Here is a 14804-nt window from a genome sequence, read left to right on the forward strand (position 1 = left end):
GTTTAACGTTCAGGTTCAGCTCTCTCTTTAACACAATTGATCAGTCGGCCCGCAGAGATCTGATCTCAATACCAGCCCACATAAGCTGATTACACAGCTGATACCCGTCTACACATCCAACAGGCTAATTTCACATAAGGTCTACAGCTGCTGTGAGTCTACAAGCTCCTCTTAATCACCGTCACATCTGATGTTACTGATGCCTCCTCTGCTCTGCGCTGATGTCTTGCTGCTGCTCTCGCAGACATTTAGTCAAACATAATTTACAGCAGATGGAAACAAACATCTTATTTTGACTATAGTGGTCCTGACTGATTTGTACATCAATCAAACTGTGTGCTTGAGTGAGATGAAAGGATGAGGAGAAACTGGGACATTAGGGATCTTCATTCAGGATACCTGCAGTCCATCCATATTCCTCAATTAATCTTCATGTGATTACACAAGTTCAGCTAAATTTATGTGTAGACTTCTGATTAAGATCTCCACTGGCAAAATTACTCTCCACATGGATCAAATCCAGCAGGACCAGCAGTCTATTCATGTGGTAAAGTAAAAACTGAATAGAAATTTGTATCTTCAACACAAACAAAATGCAACACTGTTAAATAAGAAATCCCCTCCAAAACAGCGTGACTCACAAAGCCACAACAGACACATTAAAGGGAAATTTAAAATAAACGGGATCACTGATGCTTCTGTTCATATGTACCCAATATCGGATGATGACCTTTAAGCAACTCCTAGCAACAGATTTGATGGTGGCGACAAAAATTCTGCACAAAAGCACTGAAGAGCCTAAAGTCTGTTGAAACAGTGCAACATTTAGTCCTTAACAGATAAACAGTTTAGTAGTTTGAAAGGAAAAACATCATCTGTTCTCATAATCAAGTAAAAATGTTAAACATGTACTTTACATCTTGAATGCACAGATTTGCAGTGCAACATGAAACAGTATACTTGTTGAATAATGAATCATTCAAGTCAGTAAATAATCTGCAAATGAATTAATCTGCCATCGTTGCTTCTTTAAAAAGAAGCATCAACAATTTATACGAGTCAAGAGAACATGGATGTGAAAAATTCAGAAATATTTTCTCTCTGTCCGTGTTTCCTAAAGGCACAATCTGATAAAGCGCACAGTTTCTGTCCAATTTTGTCATTTGAAACCAAACATACATCACCAATGCTGTACATGTTACACTCACTATGTGTGAAGTGCAGCTGTGTTTTTGTGATATATGGAAGTATGACACGTGCCATACGCTGCCAGCTTCGCTGCCGGCTTGTTAAAGTTTCACAAAGAGAGAATATTACAGTAGTTACATCATCTTTGCACTTCCTTTGTTTTAAATTTTTATTTTTGGTTTGCAAGGCTCAGAATGCTTTAGCAACTCTACATTCACCCAGCTGCTTTTCCCTCGACACCTCAACACACCTTCACATATTTCTGTTATAGACAGTAAATATCCAACACACTTTATAATTAAAATACTCCTCCCATGATGACTGTGGGGTTGGGAGACTCTAGAATGACCTTGCTAAAAACTGAAGACCACAAGCTTGAAAACAAAAAAGATCTGGCAGGGGTGTAAGAAAGAACTGAGCTTACTGCAGCTCCTATAGCTATAATTATAATATTTTTTTTGAAGTGGAACTGTTGTAATTTCCCACATAATCTCTGAGGTGAAAAGCTAACACTTCAGATTGATGCTCCGTTTCACACACTTTTTCTACGCTTGGCTCTGTATGATGTCACTGAGAGCATATATCCCTAATACGGTCACCTCGCAGAAGCTTGTTTCAGATTTCAGTGCATGATCCTTATTCATCTCCAGTATGAGATGAGTAAGGATTGCGATGAATTAGTGCTGCAGTAGATTCTAAGTAAAGCCATAGGCCTGAAAATGACCATAAAAGGTCAACTTTAAATATGGAATATTTAAAATTCCAGAATGTGGAAAGCCATGTACGTGTCTGAATGAATGTACAGTCGTAGTAATTACAGCTCTGAGTAGGTGCACGGCGTATATGTGTCAACTGTCCATTCAGTCAGCGTGTTTGCAGCATCTAAGCCCTCCTCCGTCCTTGATCAGGGAATCAGGACGGGAAGTTGCCATGGAGACCCAGCTCTGTAACAGTTGCCACAGCGATCAGAACAAGAGCTGAGCTAAAAAGTGGTTGTTAGGGCGACCGTGCAGAGAGTGAGAAAGCGACGCGAGGAGGGGCGTGGTAAGCACAAAGGAAAACAAGCGCAGGGGTTAAGTTAAAAACCACGCTGTTTACTCCACCCTGTCAGTACATCAAGCACGCCCTTCCCCCATCCCCTCCACCCCAGCTGTCAAGAAGAAAACTTCCCCGAACTGAGTCAGCTCCAGAAAGCAGGAAATTACTCATTTCCTCTCAACAAGTAGATGTCAGCTGGATGTGTCTTTATTTGGTAAACAGAAAAGAAGAAGCTCATTTAAAAAAGCAAACAAAACTCACCTCTGACACTCTGGACAACATGTCAGTTTCACATCAGCGGCTTCTAACTAGACTGACATCAAGCCTGTCACGTTGCAACAAGCCAAACTAAAGAGCTGGAAGCCGGCCTGATGGAAAAACATGTCGCCTACAAGCAAACAGGTCACCTGTCCCTGGATGCTGATACTGACCTGGAAACTTTACCTCTTCTGGGTTCAGTTAAGCCCTGGCAACAGATCATTTCCTTAAAAGCCTAAAAAAAGGCGTCCCTCTGTGGGCTGCCTTGGCGTGCAGGATTGATTAGTGGCACACTCTGTCCAGGCACAAGTATGTCACCTCCTCAGGGAGAGATGGGCCAGTAAACATCCAGAGTACTCGTCTTGGTGTCTGAGGCAAATCATCGCTAATAGGTTTTCACAGTAAACTCAAGTATGGGCAGCAGGAGTTAAAGCACAGGTTCGGGCTTTTTGGCTTGAGTTCGAGCTTCTTTATGCAGAAGAAAGATGTAAAAAAAAAAAAAAAAAAAAAAAAACTTGGTTGGTTAGCGAGGCAAGCTAAGCTAAGATCAGGCAAAGAGATGAACAACTGAGCTGCGATGCACAGTGTATGGAGGCCATTGCAGCACTGTGAAACCCCTCGCACCGGACTGCAGCAATTAACTTTAAAAAAATCCATCCTCCCTCTTTTATCGGCTAAAACTCTTCCACCTCCAGGGATTACACGAGCTTGGAGCTCTGAGTGTCAGCAAGGACAAAATGTTGAAATAAGGCCCGGAGGACCGTCGCTACAGCATCCCATAAATTAAACTGTCAAACTGAACTATATGTACATCAAACTGGAAAAGTGCATATTTTCACAGTTTTAGTTTTCAGTAACTCGGTCCAATTCAGCACTAAGGTGGCACCCTTTAATTCTTCATCAGAAAAATATTAATCACAAAAATTATTAAGTGGAGAGACTGCTGTGCAACTTCCACAGCATTTTCTTGTTAATATTGTGTAGACCTCCACTGCTACTCTGCTCACACACAAAAGCTCCAATGCATGTGCTAATCTTGTTTAGGTCCTCCTTATGTTATAAAAAAAAAAAACCTGACCCAAAGGGGCACTCACATGGGACGCCTGTGGTTTCTGATACCAGGAAAATGGCGGCAGTGCCTTTGGGGTTTATGGGTAGCAAGGTTGTTTTGGGATGCTTAATCGGATTTGGGGAGTTTGGAAGCTAGGTCAACACCTTGGGATCTGTGATGTGATCTTTGAGCCTTTTCAAGCTGTTTTTGTGGGGTGGTGTGGCGTGGCACACTGTCACGCTGCGGGGAGGATAATGCCACCGCAGGGTCTGCAAAAATCTTTAGATTTATTATATTTCTAAATGAAAAACCCCACGAGTGCCTGAAGTTTTCCTAGGAGAACATTGCACTGGAACAAGAAAATCAAGTTTATTCCCTCTTACTGTCAGAGGTTGTATTGTTGTGGTTTACTGGATTAGCATTGCTCTTTAAAGCAGAATGTGTACATGTTATTATTCTACAACTGCATATGTTTGAGTGCACAGTGCATGCATTACTGTAAAAGTTTCTATATACAAGAAAATTTATTGCACAATTTGGTTGTGTGTGTGTGTGTTTTTTTTTTTTTTTTTTAAATGGGCCACATTTGGTTGCCTCATGCCAAACAGAGCCTTAACTTATTAGACAGATATGAGGTGTGTTCTGAAAACTGGCCCACATAATATAATAACATCTCCTGCAATGCATGCCAAGGCCACTTCATTACTGAAGGTCTCTGTTACTGGACCAGGCAATTACAACCTGCTGACAGTTTTTTGGAGGTTTCTGAGCGCAGTGCACACGCTGTCAAGGCCACCTGCAACTAACATTATTAAAATGGGTTGTTGTAGTCCCATCTCTGACTGATGGCGGTTTATTTATTCTCTCATTTACAGTTTTGATTAGGCGAGAAGAAGAAATGTCAACTTGCAGGTCTCAGCAGATCAGCTTACCATGGTTTGCTGTGGAGTCATCACTGGTTTAATTTGGGGTGTTTTATAACTTGTAAATTTAAAAGCGCTTCGACTGAAGGGTTTAAAATCAGAGAACAGATGCCCCTGTTACTCCAAAACTTGGATTAAAACTGAATTTTTTTCAGGCATGTATTTAATTCAGTGACAAATATCATACATCAATAGCAGTAACTGTGAAAAGCCACTTTGGTTTACTTTTAATGGTGCCAGTTTGCCAGCATGGAAACAAATAGGTTAAGAAAAACAGGCTAACTCACAGTAGGACGCCGGCCTGTTTGATTACAGTGCATGTGCTGCGCCAACACTTTTAACACATGTTGGACAGTGAGTGCGCAGCCGGCTAATTTGAGGGCGAGCGTCAGAATCCAAATAACTAGCTTCATCTAAACAAGTGGTTACAAAAAAATCCACCGTGATTATACATCATTTAGACAGTAAAGGAGGCTAAATTAAGCCACGCAGCGGAGGTCTGAAGTCAAAGCACAAACATGTAACCCGGCTGACTCACGGCATGACACAGGACACAAATACAGACACAGGAAGCTGAGCGATCGGTGCCGTAAAATCCATCTTACCTATCCAAACATCATTGCCAAACCAGGAGAGGTTCCCTTGAGAGCTGTCATAGTAACCAATCTTCTTATAACTGCCTCCTACATGTTTGAGAAGCAGAGACAAGAAAGCAAGAAAGGTATGAAGTTTAATTAGCATTGCTTCTTCTGTAATTAATTTGCTCCTCGAGAGAGCTGATAAACATTGATATTTATACCGCTGCCGTTTAGGCAGTGCAATATGTGAATACAGAAAGAAAAGGCACATAATGAATACGCAAAAGAATCGACGGATGAAAAGGTGGACAAACAAAGAAGCACCAAGGGGAGTGGAAGGAGAAAAGAAAGAGAGGGAAAAAAAGGCGCTTATGTGGCAGTCTTGACCAGGAATACTGATGAGGTCCCACAGTGATTCAGGGATTCGAGTCAGGTCGTCTCATTGTGGATGTCAAATTACCCCGACACCACAACAGGAAATATGAGACCGAATGCGAGGGGAAAGGGGCAGGATTATAAATTCTCATCCGTTAGGACGCCAAAGAGAACAGAGGTAGAAAATAATCCTCAACCTTATCCCATGCAGGGAAACTCATTAAGTCACTGGTGACAAATAGGATGCCATTTCCAGAAACAGCTTAAAACGAAGGCTGGTGCCCAATTAGAGTGAAGCTTCGAGTCAACACCGCACTGCACCCAGCTCGTTCACATGTGCAGTTAAAGGGCCCCTTAAACTGAGCCTTTTCTCCGGACTGCGCTGAAAGCAGCAATCAATGCATCATTGAATAAATTGAGCAATGATTTTCTTCAATGAGTGACATTTATTATTCAGTCCAGATTCTGCAACTATAATTGAACGTGGGAGGACAGCGTAGAAGCGCTTTACCTTGCAGTTGCTCGATAAGAGTCATTGCCATCCTGGATCCCTGGGCGTCAAACACCACCTGGCCCTGAGACACATTCAAAAAGCAGAAACTTGACATTATTGCAAATAAAAAGCCTCATTTTTAACTACATAATTCTGGATTTCAGGGAATATTACTTGTTATTATTCTTTTTTTTGCCAATGGTTGCTGAGATTAACACCACTCCTGCAGCTCACAGACCGGAGATGAAGAAAAATGGGCAAGAAATGCAAACAGCTTTTAAACCAGGCAACCGGTAAAGTTCAGTTCAGCGCCGCTGCAGACAAATAATGATTGTTATATCTTCACGTAGTAATGTACAGTACATTTAGCGCTATATGATGTAGAGCGGAACAGCATACAGAAGAGCTCAGCCATCAATGACAACAGATCGATTTAGTGAGACACTGCATCAAAGGAGGAGCGGCGGGGGGTGGGTGCAGATATGATATATATTCTTCATATAATCTGTTTCTTGAACTTGTGTTGAGACAGAAATGGTGGCCTGCATATCTTTCAGGGTAGTTAGAAGTAATAGTTGAAGCAGAGCTGCAGGTGTTTTTGACCACAACGCCCGTCTCTCAAGGGCAACTGCCAGACTGTCGGATGTCTGTGGCGGCAACAAAGGGCCCAGACAGCAATGTGCTTGTGCATCTTTCTATTAGCTTGGCTCAAAATAAACCAAACTGTGTAACTAAAAAAGGCACAAGACATAACAAGAGCTCTGTAGCACAAATGAATTTAGAAGAAGTAAGTAAGCATGATCTCTGCAAGCTAAAGACAGCCAACATCTGTCAAATTCCAGGTTTCAGACTAAGTTCAAAGGCGACTCTCCTTAGTGGTTTGTCTGCTAGCACAGAACGGTTGATCTGATATCCTCGTGTTGGTGTTGTTCCCAGATCATCATACTAAATGTTGTTCCAGGATCAACATTGCAAGTGACCAATCAGAATGTTGTTACGTCATACTTTTGCGACTTCGGGAAAAAGCGGCGTAAAACAAAAAACTGTTCTAAAGCTGCGTGAAACCGCCTCTGTCCGCCGATCAACGGACCCTGACCCTAACCGTAACCCTTTAATAAACAGTAAGCAGAATTGATATTGTCCTTGCAACATTGGAATTTCATAAATGCACGAATGGCTTGGCGCGCAAAAGAATAACGTCACAACAATGTGATTGGTCACTTGCAATGTTGAACCTGGAACAACATTTTCATGATGGTCTGGGAACAACACCAACACGAGGATATCAGATCATCCAGCACAGAGCTGCCCACATGAGCACGTGATTGTCTCTCAAAACAGACCCTCACAGCTTCTCTGTGATCATGCACCATACATATTTACATGTTTCCCTAGCCCGTTGTGCTATGTATCCATCCAGACTGTTTTTGTGCGAGTTGTCCAGTTTTGAGGCATTGGCTCTCTCTCCCTCTCAGATATAATGGAGTAAATTGCGCTCGCCTTGGTGTTCAAAACATCAAAAAATACAATTTAACTGAGCAGCAATGTCTCTTTCCAGAAGTCATACCCATCCACAAAAACATCCACAAACTTTAAAGCAATTTCAATTTATGCAATTGTAGGAACCAAAGTAATCACTATGCAGAAGGATGCATGCAACTACGTGTTCTTAGATGCTCATGCTTCTGACTGTTTAATAGGATGTTTTCCAGCAGAATGACAGACAGCAGAAAGATTGTGCGGTGATAGTTGTGGGCATCTCACACCAAATCAATCTAGAGGATTAAACTGAACTACACGGCAGAGCAAAAATATGTAAATGACATTTCGGGGTGAACTGTCCCTTCCAATCAGTGCCCAGTGTTAACTGGAACACAGCATGGAAGGTGTCCATTTTTGTGGGGTGCACAATGTGCTGGCAGACGTCTCCAAGATGCAAAGTGGAAAAATCACAATATTCAAATTCATTTTTAATGCTCAGTGATTGGAAACTCGTTGGGCATCTGGTGGAGCAGCTGCACTGGACTGCAATAGATTATACCCAATGACACGAGACTGTGCATGGCTTTTATTTTATCCCCACTTCCATACTTTTATAACTGGTTTTTATTATTATTATTATTATGATTATTATTATTATTCAGTGTCATTTCTTCAGTGACATAAAATGCCTTTTGACAAAGTTAATGTAAAATAATTTGATGTATCCTGTAAATTCATATATCTGTTGTTTTCGTAACAGGAACCACACAGCTGCAAAGTGCTTCACAGTTTGGATAAAAAAACCAAACAAACACAAATTAAAGAAGTAAATTAGAGAAATCTACATATCCCACAGTCAAACATACGCTCTTTTATAAGCAATAAGCAAAAGTAACTGGTGAGTGATTCAGGAAATAAGCTGTAAAAATGAGTTTTCAGCAGCTGATGGGCAGAGGGAGGCTGTTCCAATTTTAGGAGCTACTGCCTCAAAAGCGCGGTCACCTTTCAAAGAAGAGCGTGGAACAGTTGATCAGAGAGGTCGATCGCTGGAATGAGTTCTCAGCAGACTTGCTCTGTAAGAGCCTATGTGAGCCTGGCCGTGTAGAGGCCACATGTCATTTTAAGATTTTTAAATGAATTCTGAATTTCAGGTGATGTGCAAATGCTGGCTAGTTTTTGTTAGCAGCTGAAGCTGGCTCAGGACTGAGCGGTGCAAAACGTGAGGGACGATAATCAGAAGAAAATGCCAAAAACGTGAAGTTACTGGTGAATGTATGAAAGTTATTGCTGTGTTTCTAGTCAAAAAAGGGGTATTTACTTATATATTATTTGATTTTGCATAGTTTGAACCATCCATCCATTCGCTTATCCTTCTCAGGGTCGCGGGGGGCGCTGGAGCCTATCCCAGCTGTCATAGGGCACTTACCGAGACGCCTTCAAAGGAGCTCGTGTTGAGGGCCCTGTAAATCTCGGACGTGATGTCGTGGTTGTTATAGTTGAAATCCTCCAGACGTCGGCCCTTAGCCTTCAGCGGTGCCACAGTCTTATTAAGGGCTAGTGCCAGCGCCCACACTGCATCGTAGGCTAGAGGGGCCTCCTGAAACCCGCCGGTCTCCTCGGGGTTCTTCCCTCCCAGACGAGACATCAAGGCGGCGAGAAACTCCTGTGATGTCTGAGAAAAAGAAGACAGAGAGGACATCAAAGAGCCAAGAAATGCAACACTGCAAAGAAGGTTTACATTGACTCATTTTTTATTTGTGTTGCTAGATATTCACATAACTAAAGCAAAAAACTTGAAGAGCCAACAAATGAATCGACCCTCAGATCTTTGGAAGTCATTTCTGGTATTCACTATAATGTGTGTATTTGATTTAGGATTTATTTTTACTCTCCTGTAGTAAACACTTGTTCCTACTTCAAATAAACCGAGGAAAAAAGTGAGCGGCTTCAGAGTCAGAAACCGTCTCTCTGCGACAAGCTGAACTTGGTGGAGATTGGAGTGTTAAAAATAAATTTGGTTCAGAATAAATAAATACTGCTTCTACCATGATGAAATAAAAAAGCTCCTTCTATGTGCAGCCAACCTGAACTGATATCTGTCTGCCAAAATATATGCTAACAAGAGGAAGGGTGCATAGCAAATAGCAGCATGTCAGGAGTGGGCCCCACTTTAATGGTGGAGTTATGCTTTAGGATCACACAGGATTAGCATCTGTGCTAACCATAGGGCCTCTTGTGCTGGCTAGAGGGTACTTGGGCGAGCCAGAGGGGCTTTTGAGGGGCAGTAGAGCTGGGCATAGGGGCACTTGGACCCTTTCAATACCCCTCGTGTGGACAGGACCCTAAATAATTGATCTTTTACTTTTCTAAACAGAATAGCCTTCTGGCATTCAGAGCTGTGTCGGCTAAGCTAACCGCTATGTGTTTCTAAAGACTTATGAAACACAGAACTCCCTGAAAAACATGTTTGGATTTATCAAACAAGATTTTACTTGTGTTTTCCCTATTTATGCAAATGTATGCCCATCTAAGCTTATCATGTTCTAGTCTGGTGATTTAGCCTCCAGGGTACCTGAGTAGACAGAATATGCAGATATTAATTCCAAGATTTCATGGTCGAAGTATTGACCATTTACAAATCACATAAATATAAAAAAACAAAAAAAACAACAAAAAACTAATAAAAAGCTCATAGAAAGCTTCTGGTACCAAAAATCACTTCCTTTGCAGTGATAGACAACCCATCAGGAGCTCCAGCACCTTTTCCCGGAAGCCTGGGAATCATTAAACTTGATCAGTCGTTAAAAATAATACGCAGGAATGAGTGGATGTGAGAAGAAAAAGAAAGGTGGCAGGTGGGAAATGTACAAGAAAAAAAGTACAAAAATCTGGTTGAGGTGGGAACCAGCTGTCCCTTCCTGCTCAGGAGGGGAGGAGTCACAGAGAAACTCAGAGCTCGCTGAAGAAACCAGGCAAGCCGATGAGGTTCACAGAGTCAGTTACCATGGTAACCGACTTAAAGTTTAACTTAGCTCTCTTTCTGGAACAGAAACCCCGGAGCTTCATCTCAGGGTTAAAAAACTGAATCTTCATGAAACCTGCTCTCTGGAACAGAGCCCTTAACGAAGGATCAAAAATAAAGCGACTTCAAAAGAAACTAAATTCCACCCGACTCCACGTAATTAAGCAACTGCAACTCGGAAGAGATTCATAGTGGGAAAGTAACATTTTTATTTATTGAAAGTTATTGTACAAAGAAAAAAGAAAATCTCCATCCTCATATTCATTTACGTGCCCTGTTAGTCGTCTCATCTAACCTTTGGTGAGGAAGCTGATCGTTAACTGTATCACACATATCTGTCACATCTCTTTCTTTGGTTGCGGTTGATCCCCAGGCATCTTTATTGCTTTGCTACACTCTTACAGTAATCTTAAGACAGGCCAACTTTTTCCTTTTCTCACAAGCATTTGAGTTTAGAACTCATTTTGTGATTAAACACCAATCAAAATTATCTCCCGCTGAAAGCCTGGATACACGCGCAATGGGAAATTATTGCTACCATTCATCATTGTGTCTCTGTGGATTCTTTGAGGCCAATTAGGCCTACACGCACTCCAATTCACTTATGTCAAATTCATCTAATTGAAATTCCACCTTGGCATTTGGCATTTAAATCTGCCACTGCCTTCTGAAAACTAGCTGACAATGTGCTTTACAGACCCTGCAGTATTGGCATAGTAGTTTAATCTGAGTGCTCTATCTAAGAGTGCTATGCCAATTTCAAACTTAGAAATTGAATTTGAATAGACGGACAGGGAGCAGGAGTTCTGGCTGTAATTCTTATCGCCCGTTGAGCAGCACTCGTCAACAGCTAAAGCAGCAGGTAGTGGCAGGTGCTGTATGAATATAAACAACAGCTGCTGATGAAGTGCAAGGGAAGGAGGAAGGGATGGAGGGGAGGGTGGTGGTGAGAAAAGGCAGGACGAGGAAATGGTAAAGGAGAGATGGGTAAACAAGAAGAATGACGGGATGATCCACGGCAGACCGGCAGAGTCGGAGAAGGTCGAAGAAAAAAGGGAAAAGGGAGAGAAGAAGAGACGGCGTAAGAGGATTAGAGCAGGTAAACAGAGGAGAGCGACTGCACCTGAGAAGCTAAATGAGCGTCGGACAAAAATGAGAAAAAGCGAGCTGCTGATAATTTAAATGCATAAACTCCCAGGCATTCTCAGCAGTTTAGCAAACACATTATCGATTCAGGTCATGCAAAGTTCACTGAAGCTATGACTTTATTGTTCTTAACATGCCAGCCGTTCCTGAAATAACTCGTGCCTCACGAGGATCCAGATATATAAGAGCTGAAACCTGGCAACAGTGAATGAATGACGGCTCAGAATACACATCAACAGGACAGGAGGAAGTCATCACAGCTGTTTATTTACAAGCGATCGCCTGAAGCTGCGGTGCGAGCAAATTAAATTACATTTAAAGCAATTAAAAAAAGAGCCAAAAATGCTTTAATCGCTTTAATTTCATTAATAAAATACTTTTTGTAATTACTCTCTGCATATTTTAACTAAAACGTGAATGTTTTCAGATGAGTGCAGCTGCTGTTTTCACTTCCAATATTTCTTCTAATCTTTCCCGTTTTTCCTCAGGAAGCTTCGCCTTTTCCCGGGCCACCTCTTAATGACTTTCCTGGTTGACTCACAGCAGCATTACAGGAAAATGACATTACGTCACACTAAGTCCTGGCCATAGACCAACTTCAGTTAACATTGCTTAAACACCATGCCCAGGATTTTTGGACATTAAGTCACGCTGGTTGTGTTCAAATTGTGTTGACAGGTGTGAACTATATTTAAACAGAGGAAGTGCCTTTAAAGAGCACTAAGTGCATCTCCAGGTAAAGATTTCAGGTGTGGTTCGATTTGATTATATTATGCATACACTGTTAATTCAAGGAAAGAGACAGACTCCAATTAGTAGAACAGAGCACAAACCGACTGATATCAGTACCACTTGTTTGGTCCTTTTCATTTTTTTAAAAGTCTTTTTCTCCATTGAGTTTTATTGACACAGTGATGGAGGGAAGGAACGGCTCCCTTTTAACAGGAAGAGACCTCCAGGCTCAGCGAGGAGCAGCCATCTGCTGCGACTGGTGGTGGTGGGGTGACGGGAAGAGAAGAGAGAAAAGAGGAGCATACAGAGACCACAAACAACTAGCAGCTCTTTTAGGCTGTTTTCTATATATATTTTTTATAAAAATGAGACGTTAACAGCATTTCAAAATTATAAAATGCAATGCTGTAGGCCAGCAGAGGGAACATTTAGGCCAGCAAGAACAACTGTGGTGATATAGTTGTAATGATGGCATTTGTGACCCAGCGATTTCCAGTAGAGTCAGTTTGGAAATACTTTGGGAACAGGGCAACCTTAAACTGTGACCAATGAACAGAGAAGTGGGCAACGCGTCATGCACTGCGAGTTTCTGATGATTGTTTGTCACAATGGCAAAAAGACTTTCATTATTGCGTGCCGTTCAAAGCAGAACTTGTTGGGGCTTTGACTGCTCATTTATCTCGCACCATGTAGGTATGTGGACCTCACTCACAAATGTAAAGTCAGGTGAAAGATGTGGTTATGTGCAAACTGGGGACGTCACAAAATGATATGAAGGTATTGAACTGAGGAAAAAAAGAAGGAAAAATGAATGTGCCTGGACTTTTTTAGGGCGCTTCACATCAGGCGTACATCTGTACTGTACACGTGAGTTAACCCTCCCACATGCGCTGTTTGCCGTGGCCGTGTACACTTACATCATTATCCCCACTTTAATACACAGTCTGCAACAAATCCTCCAGCTACAGCTCCTCCAGCTAACTTTAAGATGAAATATTACTTGATGTTAGCGGTGGTTTTGTTTTAGAGCCCAGACAAAAAGAACATTCTGCACACCCGTCTGTCTTAAAACCTCAGCTGTCGTGCCAGGAAGCAGATGCGAGTGTCGAGATCTGTCTGCACGCACAGATTTCCGAGGAGACGGGCGTGGCATGAGTGAAGTGACGCTCCCTCGTGTTATGTTTTCAACAGTTCTACATTCCCCGATTTTTGGTACAGCTGGTTTTGACACCTGGTGCGTACTGCACCCATCTGATCTGGACCACGTCTCGCAAAGGAGCAGAGCATCCTGAATCTGCCTTATGAGTGTAGGAAAGGAAAAGAGATTAAAAATAAAAATCTTTCCTTTTCTATTACATTTTTATGCAGGTTTGCCAACTCTCACAGTTCTGGCACTTTTGACTTCACTCTTGCACTCTCTCATGCTGCCCAAACAAACATGCCAAATAATATTAAGCCTCAAAGCGCCCTTCCAGCTTCCAGCTGTTTGACTTCATTAAATACCTGCACGTTTCCAAAGCATCGGCGTTGTGCAGATTTACACACATTTGTGCGCACGGCACAACAGCGCTAACTTCATTAAATATTCATAACTATGAATTAGGCCTTTTCCCAACACAGACAGGATTTGTGAGGACCTTACGCTTAATCACAATCTACTTTTCTGGAACTCATGCAGGTGAGTTGTCACACAGTTAGAGTTAAGGTTTTACAATTCAATAATCTGTTACAGCAACTGCACCAAGGTCATGTCCCGAACTCCATCAGAGCTGTCGGGAGCCGTCTCCTGACAGCTGTTACTATCTATAGCTGAATCGCTGCTATATCTGGCATTTGCCACAAACCACAAAGCTGGAAAATTGGCTGGAAATTTATCAAGTTTCAATACTTTAAATATGAATATTGAAACATTTCAAAGAAGTTGGTGGCAGCCAAGAAGTATAAATCTGTGTTTTTGCTAATCAACAAAAGCACAGGCGAGGCTGATGGGAATGTCATCAGTTTGTAGACATGAACCAAAGCATTGTATGTGTTACCGGATCCCCAAAGTGCTGGACAAAGAACAGGTGAGCTCTATTTAATGTCATTATAAGCTCATTAAACACCATCGTTCAATCAAATTGCCTTAATTACTTTGAATTGCGATGTTTTCTCTGTAATCCAGTTACCAACACTCATTATTTGTCGATCAAGCTACACATGTTTTCCCTGATTAATACAACTAATCTCTTTAATGCATTAAATAGAGGAGCGATTTGCATTCCCACCATGTTGGAGACTCCACGGACAGTTTCAGGATTCAGCATGACGATCTCAGTGGTCACGTGACCCTCCACGGCCTCAGTCATGTTCTCGACTGTGCAGTTGATGGCCGGGTCTTTGATCTTAAACCAGTTGTCTGCGTACCAGCCTATCAGGAACCACACATGCTTCTTCCCGTAGAGCTTCTCCTTGAACACCTGCAGCACAGAAGGATGAAGAGAAAGATAAATTATTCCCAGTTGAGCGTGTTGTATCG

At 42.0% G+C, this 14804-nt stretch overlaps 1 protein-coding gene across 5 annotated transcripts in view; it reads right to left on the bottom strand.

Annotated features, from left to right (window-relative positions):
- gabbr1a (gamma-aminobutyric acid (GABA) B receptor, 1a) overlaps window positions 1-14804 on the bottom strand; it is a 130975-nt gene that overhangs the window by 40501 nt on the left and 75670 nt on the right. For all 5 annotated transcript variants that reach the window (XM_086312473.1, XM_086312470.1, XM_086312469.1 and 2 more), the window contains 4 exons: window positions 14554-14745; window positions 8813-9058; window positions 5923-5986; window positions 5064-5141 (listed from right to left, as the gene is read on the bottom strand). In XM_086312473.1, the coding sequence (XP_086168599.1) occupies window positions 5064-5141; window positions 5923-5986; window positions 8813-9058; window positions 14554-14745 (580 nt within the window). The remainder of the gene's footprint in view (window positions 1-5063; window positions 5142-5922; window positions 5987-8812; window positions 9059-14553; window positions 14746-14804) is intronic.

This window comes from Aulonocara sp. 'chitande type north' Nkhata Bay, linkage group LG11 (genome assembly GCF_057382095.1).
Source record: "Aulonocara sp. 'chitande type north' Nkhata Bay isolate Kocher_YH1m ecotype deep benthic linkage group LG11, A_spYH_male_GT1.1, whole genome shotgun sequence".
Taxonomy (NCBI): domain Eukaryota; kingdom Metazoa; phylum Chordata; class Actinopteri; order Cichliformes; family Cichlidae; genus Aulonocara; species Aulonocara sp. 'chitande type north' Nkhata Bay.